At 36.8% G+C, this 17900-nt stretch overlaps 1 protein-coding gene across 2 annotated transcripts in view; it reads right to left on the reverse strand.

Moving 5' to 3' along the window:
* Nucleotides 1-17900, reverse strand: part of ZNF236 (zinc finger protein 236) — a 680094-nt gene that overhangs the window by 308634 nt on the left and 353560 nt on the right. For both annotated transcript variants that reach the window (XM_053714849.1, XM_053714848.1), the window contains exons 18-19: nucleotides 17526-17629; nucleotides 15214-15365 (exon numbers count right to left, since the gene is read on the reverse strand). In XM_053714849.1, the coding sequence (XP_053570824.1) occupies nucleotides 15214-15365; nucleotides 17526-17629 (256 nt within the window). The remainder of the gene's footprint in view (nucleotides 1-15213; nucleotides 15366-17525; nucleotides 17630-17900) is intronic.

Consider the following 17900-nt stretch of genomic DNA (forward strand, 5'->3'; position numbering starts at 1 on the left):
ATACCAAACTTCAGCAGACCATACTAGTGACCGAATCATCGTTTGTGTGCATCAAAATAAATCATCATTGTGTATTGATGATAATAAAAAACATAAGCAAAACACTGTTAAGAACAGGAACACATTTCCTATAAAATTGTACTTCATGAAATATAAATAAACAAACTAATACATATAATGATATGTTTCCCATACCTATTCAGTCTACATAAATCGTGCTTTTATAATTTCAGCCTTAACTTCCTCTTAAAAAATGTTAAATTAAATATGCGACTTAATAACAAGTTAAGGACAGGCAAAGCAATGCTGTCAAACTTATTGTTAAACTAATGTTGCAAACCCAAGTGTTCGTTAATACGACTCCTGCTTCCTGATGTCAAATAGCACAATAGCTGATTCTTCAAAAATAAATGGGTGGAATTTGTTTGACGAAAATCTTGTGAGACCTAGATGACAGGTGTATATTAACAGCCGCTGGGTATAAGGCTATTTTATGTGCGATCCTTGTATGTCAGTGTGTTTACCACTGATCCGGTGGCTTGTCGATGTTTAACCGGGTTTATCTCTATATGCGGTATTGCCTAAACATTTGGGTGTAAACTATTTGTATAGCATAGAATCCTACACCAATGGCTGCTTTGGCCTGTGTAGGTGGGTGTGAACTATTCCTATAACGTATAAACATGTACCAATGATTGCATAGGCATGTGCAGATGGGATTGGCTTAACCTGACAACGTCAGCATACTGTGTGTCAAGCGTACAACCTCAATCTTGCGTGTAGAGGTGTCAACCCACGCAATCTCCGTGAACGACAGTTCAAATAACATTATGCGATCCAATCTATTTGGCAGGGGATGTTATATCCAAAGTATATCTAGGCTGCCTGCATTCATAAATAGAGCGTTGTGTCACAACTCTGAGCACCAAATGTAATACTGTCATAGACATCTAGTAGGCACTCGGTTCTAATCGAAACATATAGTATTATTATGTTGAATTTATCCGACCTTTGTAATCATATGCTGATAATAAAATATCAAATTGTGTTTATCCATGATGTGATGATATAGTGAGATTAGTGATGTGAGATAGGGTGATGTGCAGATTGTGCTGTAATGATCTGCCATCATCATGGTTATGAGTGGGAAGTGTATGATATTAATATGTGATTAACAACATGTAGTGTTAGATCGTTCTTAGTGAATATTATAAGTGTGATGTGTATGGTGTTAGTGTGTATTCTACTGTGAATGGTGTGTGGATCATACTTTAAGGAGAATGTAATGTGCTGTGCAAACGTGTGAGTGATGGCCCAATCCAACGGGCACTTCTAATAGTGATATTCTCTACGTGGTATATGAATAACATACTGCTAGAGATATAGGGGAAGGAAAATATGAAGAGAAAAGGAGGACTCTCTCATACCAAAATATAAAAGTACTTTCTAAACCAGATATTAGCCCTGGCTATAGGGCTAAAACAAAGGGGTTCAGGTGCAGGAATTAAGGTACCTATACCATCACCTTATTGGTCTAAGTGGGTATTAAAACCATATTTGTGACGTATAAGCAGTCAATGTTATTTATAAAAAACTAATAATAAGTTAAGGCACTGGTCATTTCACTAGTGTAAGGGGATACCGTCTTCTAGTAAATAGAGGTAGGCGCAGCATATGTCTGCTTTCTAAATCCATTGGATAGGGATAGGCACAGCTTAGGTCTGCTTTCTCGGTCCATGCATCAGCATAGTCGTGGAGGCCATATATAAAGAATTACACATCTGAAAGAATAATACCTGGGTTAACTAACCATTATTTGAGAATGTTTGATATAGGACCCTATATGGTACATGATACAAGGGAGCAGTCTGCCTTGTCGGGACACCCTAAGGTGAACGTGAAGGGATAATGGAAGGGACTCTTCCTGTGCCAATAGAAATTAGGCAGAGGCAAGTGAGTTCCCTAACCGTTGAACGGAGACAGGATTGTTCCCTATATATTCTGAGTAACCATAACTTGTTAGATCTGCCTTAGAGATGATTACGCTGGTAATAGGTCAGATCAAAAAGAAGCCATGTCTAGATTTTCATTCAAGCCATAAGGCTGTAATGTGACTAATTTCTTGATCCAAAAGGATTCTCTTCTCCTGAGAGTTATAAAAGCATCCTTATTGGATCTGGATATCATCTCTATGGGTGTTATCCTCATGGGGTCTTTGAGTGTTTTATGGAGATTCAGACAGTGTCTTGAGACACTGTGAGATTTAGATAATTTTTTGATGTTATATGAGTGTTCCCCCCATCTTTTTTTGACCCTGCGGCAAGTGCGGCCCACATATTGCACCCCACATTTGCAGCTAAGCAAATATATTACAAAAGATGTTTCACATGTTATACGATTCTGAATCACAAATGATTCTCCTGTAACAAAAGATGTGAACGATGATACTCTGTGTGTTATGAAACTGCACATACCACAACGTTTTCTAAAACATTTTGATACCATAAGTTTCTGTTTATTAATGTCCCGTGGAATGCCTGGGAATAAATTATTGTTGGTGTATTTGTCCCTGACAATTTTGCTCGGCGCTAGAGCTGTTTTTAGGGTTGGTGCCCTCCTATAAACTACCTTGGGTTTGTCACCCAAAAGTTGCTTAAGGGTAGGATCATTGGTAAGGATAGACCAATGTTTCTTGAGAATTTTATTTACTGCAAGGTGGTTAGAATTATATCTGGTAATGAAGAGGGGGGGATTAGTATCCTTGAAGACAGTCTGGTTTCCAGCTTTATTAATGAAGTAATTCGACCTATCTTCTTTCCTGACCCTATCCATCTCCCTGGATATCAGGTCTGGTGGATAGCCTTTTTCAAGAAATCTCTCGCCAATAATTTTGGCCTGTGTGTCATAATCATCAATTGATGAACAATTTCTCCTAATCCGTCTAAATTGTCCGTAAGGGACATTCGTTTTCCAACATTTATAGTGGTTGCTCTCAAAGTGGAGAAAACTGTTGCAATCAACTGTCTTGAAAAAGGTTTTTGATGATACGTGTCCATTTGGAGAACTACCAAGGACTAAATCAAGAAATTCAATTTGTTCCTTTTGAATGTTATATGTGAAAGATATCCCGAAGTTGTTATTATTCAAATGTGTGACAAAGTTATGGATATTTTCCTCAGTGCCTTTAAAGATGAAAAGGAGATCATCAATATAGCGGCCATAGAACACCAGGTTCGCTCCAAACTGTGAGTTGTAAATATACAGGTGTTCAAAGCTACCCATAAAAAGGTTAGCAAAGCTTGGAGCGAACCTGGTGCCCATGGCCGTCCCCTTCACTTGAAGGTAATATTTGCTCTGGTAGAGAAAGTAATTATGTTTCAATATGAAACTGATCAGTGTAATCAAAAAATCAACTTGTTCACCAGGCATATATTGATCCTCTTCCAGGTAGGATCGCACAGCTCTAATACCTAACTCGTGTTGGATGTTGGAGTATAAAGCTCCAACATCACATGTGATCCACCAGCATTGTTCATCAAAGGTATGGTTTTTGAGTTTCATCAATAAATCAGATGAGTCCCTTATATAGGAGGGTAAGGTTATAACAAATTTCTGTAAGAACTTATCAATATATGCTGATAGGGAATCAGTCAGGCTTCCTATTCCAGCAATAATGGGTCTACCTTGCGGTTTAATGGGGTCCTTGTGGACCTTGGGTAGATGGTAATAGAAGGCCGTGCACGGGTATTTGGGTAGACAAAAGTCTCTTTCCAGTTTGGTAATAATACCCATGTCAAAGCCTTTTTGTAAGATTCCCTGAAGTTGGTCATAGAACTTGGATGTAGGGTCCCCACATAACACCTCATAATACTCTTTATCATTGAGGATACGATCGGCTTCAGTTAAATAGTCCGGCATGTCCTGCAGGACTATCGCCCCACCCTTGTCTGCCTGTCTGATCACAAGGTCAGATCTTTTAATGAGTCTGGTCAAAGCTTTCTGTTCTTTATAGTTAAGATTATTTTTATATCTTAATTTTTTCTGCTTTTTGGCCAGTTTCTCTAGATCCTCCAACACTAGGTTGGCATATATCTCTATGTGGTTTCCACTACTCTTCGGTGGAACAAAAGAGGATTTTGGCCTCAAATTGGTATGAATATATCCATCATATAGATCTTCTATAAGCATGCTGGGTTCATATACCAGGCAGCCATCACTTAGATGGGCATCCATTAGGTCTGTGGTAATGGGTCTCATAGAATCATCTTTAAGCTTTTTTTCAGCAAAATATTTCTGTAGTGATAATTTTCTTACATAGCTGTTGATGTCTACAAACATCTCGTACATACTAAAATGGTTGGACGGGCTGAAAGAGAGACCCCTCCCCAGAACTCTAATCTCATCATCCGATAGTGGATGGGATGATAGATTAAAGATCCCCTTCTTTAATTTTTCTAATTTTTCCTTTTTGCGGGTGATGGATTTACCTCTAGATCCTCGTTTCCGAATGGTCTTTTTTGTCTTTGGGGCAAAGACGGTCCCCCATGGCCTTGCCATACCGGAGGATCCTGATGTAGGTGGCCTGGCCCTAAAAAAGGAGAAGGAACTTGTGGGGTGTTAGTATTCCTATTTTCACCATTTTTGTTCTCCAAGTTATGTAAAACTTGGAATCTGTTAGGATGTGAGAAGCTATGTTCCTGTGATCTTTGGTCAGTATCATTAGATCCCATCGTATGATGGTATGGTTGTTGCCTGTAAGTATTGTGATGGTTATGTCCTGGGCTATTGGAAGCTCCCTCAGTATGTTGTTGATACGTATTAAGTGTGGATGGGTACATATTGGAGGTGGAAGGATATTCCCTATTCTTGTGATAATGTTGATTTTGATTGTGTACCCTTTGGTTCGCATAATTGTTATGTGATTGGTGGCTCGGTGTAAAAGTTTTATGATGTGACATATTGGAGTTATATGTGTTAGGGGTGAAATTGGTGTTGGTCCACGGGGACTTTGTGTCCCTGTAGGGGGGACCAGGGGGTCTCCTGACTCCAGTCTGTATTTCACTTCTATTGTTGTTATCTGCATTATAATTCTCTTGGTTGTGCATGTATCTATTATGGCCATTATGTCTTGAAATCCTATTCACACGATTGTAGGTGTAGACTAAGCCCTTAGAATAATCATCATCATCTCTCTCCATTTTCTTGTTTTTATTGCTGATGATTTGCTGTTGATATTCATCAGCTTTATCATATGTGTTCTTCATAAGATTTTCAAATTGGGGTGATGATTTGTGTGTGTCTATTTCTTTTTGGAGGTTGTCAATTTCAAGGCCTACTTCATCTACCAACACCTGTCTGTGTTTGATCAAAATCTCCATAAGGGTCATAGAACAGGTGTTTAGAGCACTCTCCCATTCTTTGAGCACCCCTTCATTATTTTTGAAGGAGCAGTTTTTAAACATCCTAAGTCCCCTAGGGATCTGATTTTTATTCTTATATTTTTTGAGTGTATCAAGATCCCACCAGTGTCTGTGTTCTGTTTTTAGTAACGCCTCTAGTTTGTTAAAAGAGGACTGTAGAGACAGTGGTGGGTTAGATCCTACAGGACCTGACTGTTCTATGCATGCCCTCTTGTTAGCTCTTTCTGAAGATGACAGCATTTTTGAAAACAATAACAAACAATATTGTTATTCCAAATTGTTGGTTCTACCAATAAGTGATAAGTGTATGAATTGATACTAATAGAGTGATAATAATCAGCAACCTATAGTTTAAAAACTGATATAGGTAGGTGTGCGATCAAAATAGAGTAGGTTACTCAAATTTAGAGATAATAGATATATATAAAATGCTAAACTAAACAACAAACCACTATAATGGAGTACAGCTCCCCTATAGGTGACCTAGATAGTGTATAGAGGATGAAATGAGGGTGTAATACACATCAATGTGTATTACTGCCCTTAGGGGGCGCCTCCTATAGCCTAACAACTAAACATATGTTCAAACAATATCAGTTAACTAAATTAATACTTATAAGAGATATATATATACAGAAACATACATATATATAAAAGTGTACCAACATAAAGTCCACATTGATGTGTATTACACCCTCATTTCATCCTCTATACACTATCTAGGTCACCTATAGGGGAGCTGTACTCCATTATAGTGGTTTGTTGTTTAGTTTAGCATTTTATATATATCTATTATCTCTAAATTAGAGTAACCTACTCTATTTTGATCGCACACCTACCTATATCAGTTTTTAAACTATAGGTTGCTGATTATTATCACTCTATTAGTATCAATTCATACACTTATCACTTATTGGTAGAACCAACAATTTGGAATAACAATATTGTTTGTTATTGTTTTCAAAAATGCTGTCATCTTCAGAAAGAGCTAACAAGAGGGCATGCATAGAACAGTCAGGTCCTGTAGGATCTAACCCACCACTGTCTCTACAGTCCTCTTTTAACAAACTAGAGGCGTTACTAAAAACAGAACACAGACACTGGTGGGATCTTGATACACTCAAAAAATATAAGAATAAAAATCAGATCCCTAGGGGACTTAGGATGTTTAAAAACTGCTCCTTCAAAAATAATGAAGGGGTGCTCAAAGAATGGGAGAGTCCTCTAAACACCTGTTCTATGACCCTTATGGAGATTTTGATCAAACACAGACAGGTGTTGGTAGATGAAGTAGGCCTTGAAATTGACAACCTCCAAAAAGAAATAGACACACACAAATCATCACCCCAATTTGAAAATCTTATGAAGAACACATATGATAAAGCTGATGAATATCAACAGCAAATCATCAGCAATAAAAACAAGAAAATGGAGAGAGATGATGATGATTATTCTAAGGGCTTAGTCTACACCTACAATCGTGTGAATAGGATTTCAAGACATAATGGCCATAATAGATACATGCACAACCAAGAGAATTATAATGCAGATAACAACAATAGAAGTGAAATACAGACTGGAGTCAGGAGACCCCCTGGTCCCCCCTACAGGGACACAAAGTCCCCGTGGACCAACACCAATTTCACCCCTAACACATATAACTCCAATATGTCACATCATAAAACTTTTACACCGAGCCACCAATCACATAACAATTATGCGAACCAAAGGGTACACAATCAAAATCAACATTATCACAAGAATAGGGAATATCCTTCCACCTCCAATATGTACCCATCCACACTTAATACGTATCAACAACATACTGAGGGAGCTTCCAATAGCCCAGGACATAACCATCACAATACTTACAGGCAACAACCATACCATCATACGATGGGATCTAATGATACTGACCAAAGATCACAGGAACATAGCTTCTCACATCCTAACAGATTCCAAGTTTTACATAACTTGGAGAACAAAAATGGTGAAAATAGGAATACTAACACCCCACAAGTTCCTTCTCCTTTTTTAGGGCCAGGCCACCTACATCAGGATCCTCCGGTATGGCAAGGCCATGGGGGACCGTCTTTGCCCCAAAGACAAAAAAGACCATTCGGAAACGAGGATCTAGAGGTAAATCCATCACCCGCAAAAAGGAAAAATTAGAAAAATTAAAGAAGGGGATCTTTAATCTATCATCCCATCCACTATCGGATGATGAGATTAGAGTTCTGGGGAGGGGTCTCTCTTTCAGCCCGTCCAACCATTTTAGTATGTACGAGATGTTTGTAGACATCAACAGCTATGTAAGAAAATTATCACTACAGAAATATTTTGCTGAAAAAAAGCTTAAAGATGATTCTATGAGACCCATTACCACAGACCTAATGGATGCCCATCTAAGTGATGGCTGCCTGGTATATGAACCCAGCATGCTTATAGAAGATCTATATGATGGATATATTCATACCAATTTGAGGCCAAAATCCTCTTTTGTTCCACCGAAGAGTAGTGGAAACCACATAGAGATATATGCCAACCTAGTGTTGGAGGATCTAGAGAAACTGGCCAAAAAGCAGAAAAAATTAAGATATAAAAATAATCTTAACTATAAAGAACAGAAAGCTTTGACCAGACTCATTAAAAGATCTGACCTTGTGATCAGACAGGCAGACAAGGGTGGGGCGATAGTCCTGCAGGACATGCCGGACTATTTAACTGAAGCCGATCGTATCCTCAATGATAAAGAGTATTATGAGGTGTTATGTGGGGACCCTACATCCAAGTTCTATGACCAACTTCAGGGAATCTTACAAAAAGGCTTTGACATGGGTATTATTACCAAACTGGAAAGAGACTTTTGTCTACCCAAATACCCGTGCACGGCCTTCTATTACCATCTACCCAAGGTCCACAAGGACCCCATTAAACCGCAAGGTAGACCCATTATTGCTGGAATAGGAAGCCTGACTGATTCCCTATCAGCATATATTGATAAGTTCTTACAGAAATTTGTTATAACCTTACCCTCCTATATAAGGGACTCATCTGATTTATTGATGAAACTCAAAAACCATACCTTTGATGAACAATGCTGGTGGATCACATGTGATGTTGGAGCTTTATACTCCAACATCCAACACGAGTTAGGTATTAGAGCTGTGCGATCCTACCTGGAAGAGGATCAATATATGCCTGGTGAACAAGTTGATTTTTTGATTACACTGATCAGTTTCATATTGAAACATAATTACTTTCTCTACCAGAGCAAATATTACCTTCAAGTGAAGGGGACGGCCATGGGCACCAGGTTCGCTCCAAGCTTTGCTAACCTTTTTATGGGTAGCTTTGAACACCTGTATATTTACAACTCACAGTTTGGAGCGAACCTGGTGTTCTATGGCCGCTATATTGATGATCTCCTTTTCATCTTTAAAGGCACTGAGGAAAATATCCATAACTTTGTCACACATTTGAATAATAACAACTTCGGGATATCTTTCACATATAACATTCAAAAGGAACAAATTGAATTTCTTGATTTAGTCCTTGGTAGTTCTCCAAATGGACACGTATCATCAAAAACCTTTTTCAAGACAGTTGATTGCAACAGTTTTCTCCACTTTGAGAGCAACCACTATAAATGTTGGAAAACGAATGTCCCTTACGGACAATTTAGACGGATTAGGAGAAATTGTTCATCAATTGATGATTATGACACACAGGCCAAAATTATTGGCGAGAGATTTCTTGAAAAAGGCTATCCACCAGACCTGATATCCAGGGAGATGGATAGGGTCAGGAAAGAAGATAGGTCGAATTACTTCATTAATAAAGCTGGAAACCAGACTGTCTTCAAGGATACTAATCCCCCCCTCTTCATTACCAGATATAATTCTAACCACCTTGCAGTAAATAAAATTCTCAAGAAACATTGGTCTATCCTTACCAATGATCCTACCCTTAAGCAACTTTTGGGTGACAAACCCAAGGTAGTTTATAGGAGGGCACCAACCCTAAAAACAGCTCTAGCGCCGAGCAAAATTGTCAGGGACAAATACACCAACAATAATTTATTCCCAGGCATTCCACGGGACATTAATAAACAGAAACTTATGGTATCAAAATGTTTTAGAAAACGTTGTGGTATGTGCAGTTTCATAACACACAGAGTATCATCGTTCACATCTTTTGTTACAGGAGAATCATTTGTGATTCAGAATCGTATAACATGTGAAACATCTTTTGTAATATATTTGCTTAGCTGCAAATGTGGGGTGCAATATGTGGGCCGCACTTGCCGCAGGGTCAAAAAAAGATGGGGGGAACACTCATATAACATCAAAAAATTATCTAAATCTCACAGTGTCTCAAGACACTGTCTGAATCTCCATAAAACACTCAAAGACCCCATGAGGATAACACCCATAGAGATGATATCCAGATCCAATAAGGATGCTTTTATAACTCTCAGGAGAAGAGAATCCTTTTGGATCAAGAAATTAGTCACATTACAGCCTTATGGCTTGAATGAAAATCTAGACATGGCTTCTTTTTGATCTGACCTATTACCAGCGTAATCATCTCTAAGGCAGATCTAACAAGTTATGGTTACTCAGAATATATAGGGAACAATCCTGTCTCCGTTCAACGGTTAGGGAACTCACTTGCCTCTGCCTAATTTCTATTGGCACAGGAAGAGTCCCTTCCATTATCCCTTCACGTTCACCTTAGGGTGTCCCGACAAGGCAGACTGCTCCCTTGTATCATGTACCATATAGGGTCCTATATCAAACATTCTCAAATAATGGTTAGTTAACCCAGGTATTATTCTTTCAGATGTGTAATTCTTTATATATGGCCTCCACGACTATGCTGATGCATGGACCGAGAAAGCAGACCTAAGCTGTGCCTATCCCTATCCAATGGATTTAGAAAGCAGACATATGCTGCGCCTACCTCTATTTACTAGAAGACGGTATCCCCTTACACTAGTGAAATGACCAGTGCCTTAACTTATTATTAGTTTTTTATAAATAACATTGACTGCTTATACGTCACAAATATGGTTTTAATACCCACTTAGACCAATAAGGTGATGGTATAGGTACCTTAATTCCTGCACCTGAACCCCTTTGTTTTAGCCCTATAGCCAGGGCTAATATCTGGTTTAGAAAGTACTTTTATATTTTGGTATGAGAGAGTCCTCCTTTTCTCTTCATATTTTCCTTCCCCTATATCTCTAGCAGTATGTTATTCATATACCACGTAGAGAATATCACTATTAGAAGTGCCCGTTGGATTGGGCCATCACTCACACGTTTGCACAGCACATTACATTCTCCTTAAAGTATGATCCACACACCATTCACAGTAGAATACACACTAACACCATACACATCACACTTATAATATTCACTAAGAACGATCTAACACTACATGTTGTTAATCACATATTAATATCATACACTTCCCACTCATAACCATGATGATGGCAGATCATTACAGCACAATCTGCACATCACCCTATCTCACATCACTAATCTCACTATATCATCACATCATGGATAAACACAATTTGATATTTTATTATCAGCATATGATTACAAAGGTCGGATAAATTCAACATAATAATACTATATGTTTCGATTAGAACCGAGTGCCTACTAGATGTCTATGACAGTATTACATTTGGTGCTCAGAGTTGTGACACAACGCTCTATTTATGAATGCAGGCAGCCTAGATATACTTTGGATATAACATCCCCTGCCAAATAGATTGGATCGCATAATGTTATTTGAACTGTCGTTCACGGAGATTGCGTGGGTTGACACCTCTACACGCAAGATTGAGGTTGTACGCTTGACACACAGTATGCTGACGTTGTCAGGTTAAGCCAATCCCATCTGCACATGCCTATGCAATCATTGGTACATGTTTATACGTTATAGGAATAGTTCACACCCACCTACACAGGCCAAAGCAGCCATTGGTGTAGGATTCTATGCTATACAAATAGTTTACACCCAAATGTTTAGGCAATACCGCATATAGAGATAAACCCGGTTAAACATCGACAAGCCACCGGATCAGTGGTAAACACACTGACATACAAGGATCGCACATAAAATAGCCTTATACCCAGCGGCTGTTAATATACACCTGTCATCAAGGTCTCACAAGATTTTCGTCAAACAAATTCCACCCATTTATTTTTGAAGAATCAGCTATTGTGCTATTTGACATCAGGAAGCAGGAGTCGTATTAACGAACACTTGGGTTTGCAACATTAGTTTAACAATAAGTTTGACAGCATTGCTTTGCCTGTCCTTAACTTGTTATTAAGTCGCATATTTAATTTAACATTTTTTAAGAGGAAGTTAAGGCTGAAATTATAAAAGCACGATTTATGTAGACTGAATAGGTATGGGAAACATATCATTATATGTATTAGTTTGTTTATTTATATTTCATGAAGTACAATTTTATAGGAAATGTGTTCCTGTTCTTAACAGTGTTTTGCTTATGTTTTTTATTATCATCAATACACAATGATGATTTATTTTGATGCACACAAACGATGATTCGGTCACTAGTATGGTCTGCTGAAGTTTGGTATCTGTACTAAATTATGTTTGGGCTGTTGGTTGCCATACCAACCTTCTAGCAGACAGGTGCTAACACTTAATGACCATCAAGGTTGGAGCCATCTGATTGGCTAATTAGTAGGTTTAGTTTTGTATAAAGCAAGTGTATTCTGAATGTGTTTTTATAATTTTTTAGCCTGATGAAACAGCTTGTTATAGCTGAGAAACGCGTCGCATTTTAATAAAGATTTTTACAGAAATACACTTGCTTTTTGGACAATCTTTATATCATTTATATGCTGCTCAAACTTTGATTGGCACCTGAGAGTTAATCTGCTTTCACCTGGAGGGATCAGTCTACTGGGCGACTGTTTGGTTCCAGTTTGCAGTGTATGCACCTGCAGGTGCTTTGGATCTTGTAAGTAGGATTGCTCAGATTGCCATTCACTTGTACAAACGTTACTGGGCTATGGTTTGCATATTTTTTGTTCACTCAGGAACCTGTTAATCACCATCACCAAGGACCACAACTGATACGTGAGACACATCAGTGAGCTGGACCACTGAGAGGCTCCAGTCTGCTTCAATAGCACCATTGGGTGCGTCTCCTTTGTGAGTATCCAATTGCTACCCTGTTAATTGTTATATCTGGTATCTGGCTATACTAGGCCATGTTTGGCGCCTCTGTGTTTTCTTTTTTTCTAGTTACTCATCTTTCAGGAAGACCATCCTAAGACCGAGAGCTGCCTACTACTGTTTTTTTTGGACTTACCACTGATTGGGACTATATCTATATCACTTACTGGACTTTATGTTGGTACACTTTTATATATATGTATGTTTCTGTATATATATATCTCTTATAAGTATTAATTTAGTTAACTGATATTGTTTGAACATATGTTTAGTTGTTAGGCTATAGGAGGCGCCCCCTAAGGGCAGTAATACACATTGATGTGTATTACACCCTCATTTCATCCTCTAAACATCACTAAACAACTTGTCAATGGAGCTCTCAAGATACAGTAATATATCATTCTTTAAAATTAATTAATCCAAATCAGAATTCCTTAGTCTGAACAACCCTCGACAGATCACGCAGCATATACAACAGACCTTTCACTTTAAACCTCAAGCTAAATCTATAAGGTACCTAGGGATACAAATAACAGCTGACAAAGATAAACTATTCACCTTAAACTTCTTACCACCAAAAAATTAAACAAGAACTTCACAACTGGACGCATAAATCTATGTCCTGGTTGGGTCGTATAAGTGCTGTTAAAATGATGATACACCCAAAAATACTTTACCCATTACAGGCTTTACATATGCACATCCCAGACCATTTCATACAAGCTCTACAAAACTCCATCACTACCTATATTTGGTCCAAACACATGACCAGGGTGTCAATGAAGACTTTGTACATGCCCAAACAATGAGGAGGGCTGGGGGTCCCCAACCAAGTATGTAATAAATTTGCTACTCACTTAGTGCGTATCATCAACTGGAGCAGACATGAAAAAGATAAGGAATGGATAGCATTAGAGCGGGCTCTAGCCAATTCCATAAATTTAGGTAGTATATTCTGGTCATTATCATCACAACAGAGAGCATTGTGCACCACATCCACCTTCACTATAGAAACACTAAAAATATGGGGCCAGTTGCTTAAACGGGATGCAACACTTTCATCAAACCCCTCCCCACTAACGCCAATTATCACAAACCCAATTTTTGATGGTGAGAAGAGTATTAACCCAGGCTCAGAACACTATCTACACACCTTGATACCCTTTTATACAGTACTTGATAATGGTAGACTACACCCAAAGGCAGACATATTAAAACGTAATATACCATACTTTAACCACTGGTTTAAGTACCATCAATTAAACCATATAGTAACCTCACATATGGAAAAATTTTAAACAATTAGACAACTTACCACGTTTGAATCCCTTTGCAACCATTCTAGCATTACCAAAGACTATATGTCTATCTCATACAAGATATGCATGCAGAGCAATACTCGCACTCTTCCCACGTATATACATAAATGGGAAAGAGAATTAAATACTAAACCCACTGAGAAAGAATGGCTTGATATTATCTCAATGATGAACTCCTCATCCTCATCTGTAAGATTTCAAGAAACCAACATGAAGCTTCTCAGTAGATGGTATTACACCCCCTAAAGGCTCGCTCAGATATATCCTATCACAAATGATAAATGCTGGAGGGGATGTGGCCAAGTGGGATCAATGATACACATATGGTGGGAATGCCCCAAAATTGTTGAATACTGGCAACTCATACTAAGGTAAATTAATAAGGTATTACAGACCACTATACCCCTAGACCCTCTGAAATGTCTGTTAAATTGGCTTGCAAATTAAGATCCATGCTTTTGTATGTTATGTTAAATTGTGCTAAACAGTTAATACCTAGGCTGTGGAAAAAAGAGATAACCCCCTCAATAAGAGATTGGTCTGAAAATGTCACTTTAACACTATCTTTGGAAAAGTATCACTACTATCAGTTACATAATATTTATATGGGAGGAATATGTGCATTCACAGGACAAGTGATAATAGTGCTAAAGAGTAATGTAAAACGTTGTAATGTTATAGCTTCATTGTATTGAAATTTGACATATAACGTTGTAATCATAACTTGTTGTACAATTTGACTTGTTTAATAATAAAAAAAAATAATAAAAAAAAAATAAACAGCTTAAGGGGACATGAAACCTAACATTTTTCTTTCATGATTCAGATAGAGAATCAATTTACTTATATTGTCCAAATTACTTCATTCTTTTGGTATCCTTTGTTGAAGTAGCAGCAATGCAGTTACTGGTAGATAACTGAACACCGTATGAGCCAATATCATGACGCATATATGTGCAGCCACCAATCAGCAGCTCATGAGCCTTCCTAGGTATACTTTTCAACATAGAATACCAAGAAAACAAATCAAATTAGATGATATAAGTAAATTGGAAAGTTGTTTAAAATACTATGTTCTATATGAATCATGAAATAAAAAATGTGGGTTTCATGTCCCTTTAATATAAGGTTTCCATAAACAAAAATATTTCTATGCATGACTAAAATATGTGTTCAATGTCCCTTTAATAAACGTAAAAAATAAAGCAGTAAAAAGGGCAAGTTTGATGAATACGGCAGTTTACCTGTATGAGTTTTTTCGTGTGACTTGAGCACCCCTGAAGAAACAAAGCCACGGCCACACATATTACATTTATAAGGCTTCTCCCCAGTGTGCGACCGGACATGTTGCTTCAAATGACTTGATTTCTTGAAACCCTTATTGCAATACTCACATCTAAAAATTAAAAAAAAAAACACAATTTTTGACAGTTGTATTTGTGTTCACAGAAGAAAATTAAAAGTATTCATGGTATTGTTTTTTTCCAATATCTATTAGCTTATATATTAAAACATTTTAACTGAGAAAGATTTTTTTTTCTTTTGAAAAACAGCACAACAAATAACTACTTGACTGACATTAATGATATGTGACATGAAATCCAAGAGTGTAATTTAAAACCATAGGAAACATGCATACACACATATAAGTATATACATACACACACACACACATAAATATATACATACACACACACACACACACATAAATATATACATACACACACATAAATATATACATACACACACACACACATAAATATATACATACACACACATAAATATATACATACACACACACACATATAAATATATACATACACACACACACATATAAATATATACATACACACACACACATATAAATATATACATACACACACACACATATAAATATATACATACACACACATATAAATATATACATACACACACACACATATAAATATATACATACACACACACACATATAAATACATACACACACACACATATAAATACATACACACACACACACACATATATATATATATATAGTCCAGAAGAGAGCTCTCTCATCTTACATTCAGCTGCCAGGGTGCCAACGGTTAAATACATAGGATATAAGGAGACACTATCTGGTCTTTTACAAAGTGAAGTTTAATAGCACAAGCGTGAAGTTTCAGTGGGATACTCCCCTTCCTCAGACACACTCCCCTTCCTGGGTCTGAGAAAGGGGAGTGTCCCCCCGAATCGTCACTCTTGTTCTATTAAACTTCACTTGTTAAAAGACCAGAGAGTGCCTCCTTATATCATATATATATATATATATATATATATATATATATATATATATATATATATATATATATATATATATATATATATATATATATATATACATATACACACACACACATATATATACATACTGTATACACATACATACAAACACTCAATTTTATTATAGCCCCCTTTGGCAAAATGAGTATAAAATTATAAGATTAGCATTAATGAATTTGGCAGAAATTTGCAGAATATCTTTGGACTGGCTATAACTACAAAAAATGAATGTGGATTAGCAAGAAATATAAATAATGAATCCATTATAGGAGCAAGTAGCCTATATACATATTCCCTGTACACCCTCTTTCAAACACTATGCCTTTTGCATCCTCAATCAACCACTGTACCTGTTCATAGAGGTGGAGGTGATATGGATTTGTCAATGATGATGCAAATTTAGTTATCGCTAATGCATTACATACTATGAGAACAAGTATGGTTTTTGAATGCAGGTGCACAGGACAAAAGTACAATATACTCCATGCACCGTAAAAGCTAATATTGAAACCATGATAACTTTAATTATAAGCATTTTTGCTAATACGTACATATATATTGCAAAAATGCCCCTTTTTAAAGTGACAGTCTACTTGATTTTTTGTTTATCGTTTAAAAAGAGACATAATGCCTTTACTTCTCATTCCATAGCTTTGCGCAATTAAAATTGTCATATTAGTATACTTATAAACTGTAAACCTCTAAATCTCTGCCTGTTCCTAAGCCCCTGCAGGCTGCCTCTTATCTCAGTGCATTTCATTAGTTTTTCACGGCCGGAGAATGCTAGTTTATGTCTGCCATATAGGTAACATTGTGCTCACTCCCATGAAGTTATACAGGAATCAGCACTTATTGGCTAAAATACAAGTTTGTAAAAAGTACTGAGATAAGGAGGCAGTCTGCAAAGGATTAGATAAAAGGTAATCATAGAGGTAAAGGTTTATTAATATGACAGTGTTGGTTATGTACAACTAAAGAATGAATAATAAAGGGAATATCTATTTTTTTAAGCAATTCATTTTTTTAAAGCAGACTGTCCCTTTAAAGATGAAATGCATCTATGTCCATCAAAATGTTTAGCTTGTGTCCCTTAAAGAAGTCTTTGAAATATGCAAGTCTGTTCTTATGTTACTTCATATCAATCCATATGCATTAATTTAACTGTGATCATATAACTGTAACACTAAGTGTGTAATAAGAAGGTGTTAAAAAAAAATTGGTGCAAAGAACTAACCTGTAGATTCGCCTACTATGATCATCTGTAGTTTCTAAATATGGAGTACTCTGGGCCTGCAGTTCCATTTCTTCATGTGATTCTTCTTGAATGAGACGTGCAGCCTATAGTGCAAAGCAGTAGTCTTGTTTATTGATGTTAATAGTGGATATGTATTAAATACACTACAATAATAAACTACTAAAACCCAGATTATTCAGTGCATAATATTTTTCAAAGGGTAATTTATTTATATTCATAATTATATTTCTACCTATCTTTAAAATGAATATATTTCTTACTTGTCTTATTATGAGAAACAAAATAAAAAAAAGTGTTATGTACTGTAGTTGTACTATATAGAATCATTATTAACGGTTTCCTGATAAGAGAGAC

The sequence above is a fragment of the Bombina bombina genome, chromosome 5 (assembly GCF_027579735.1).
Source record: "Bombina bombina isolate aBomBom1 chromosome 5, aBomBom1.pri, whole genome shotgun sequence".
Lineage (NCBI taxonomy): Eukaryota > Metazoa > Chordata > Amphibia > Anura > Bombinatoridae > Bombina > Bombina bombina.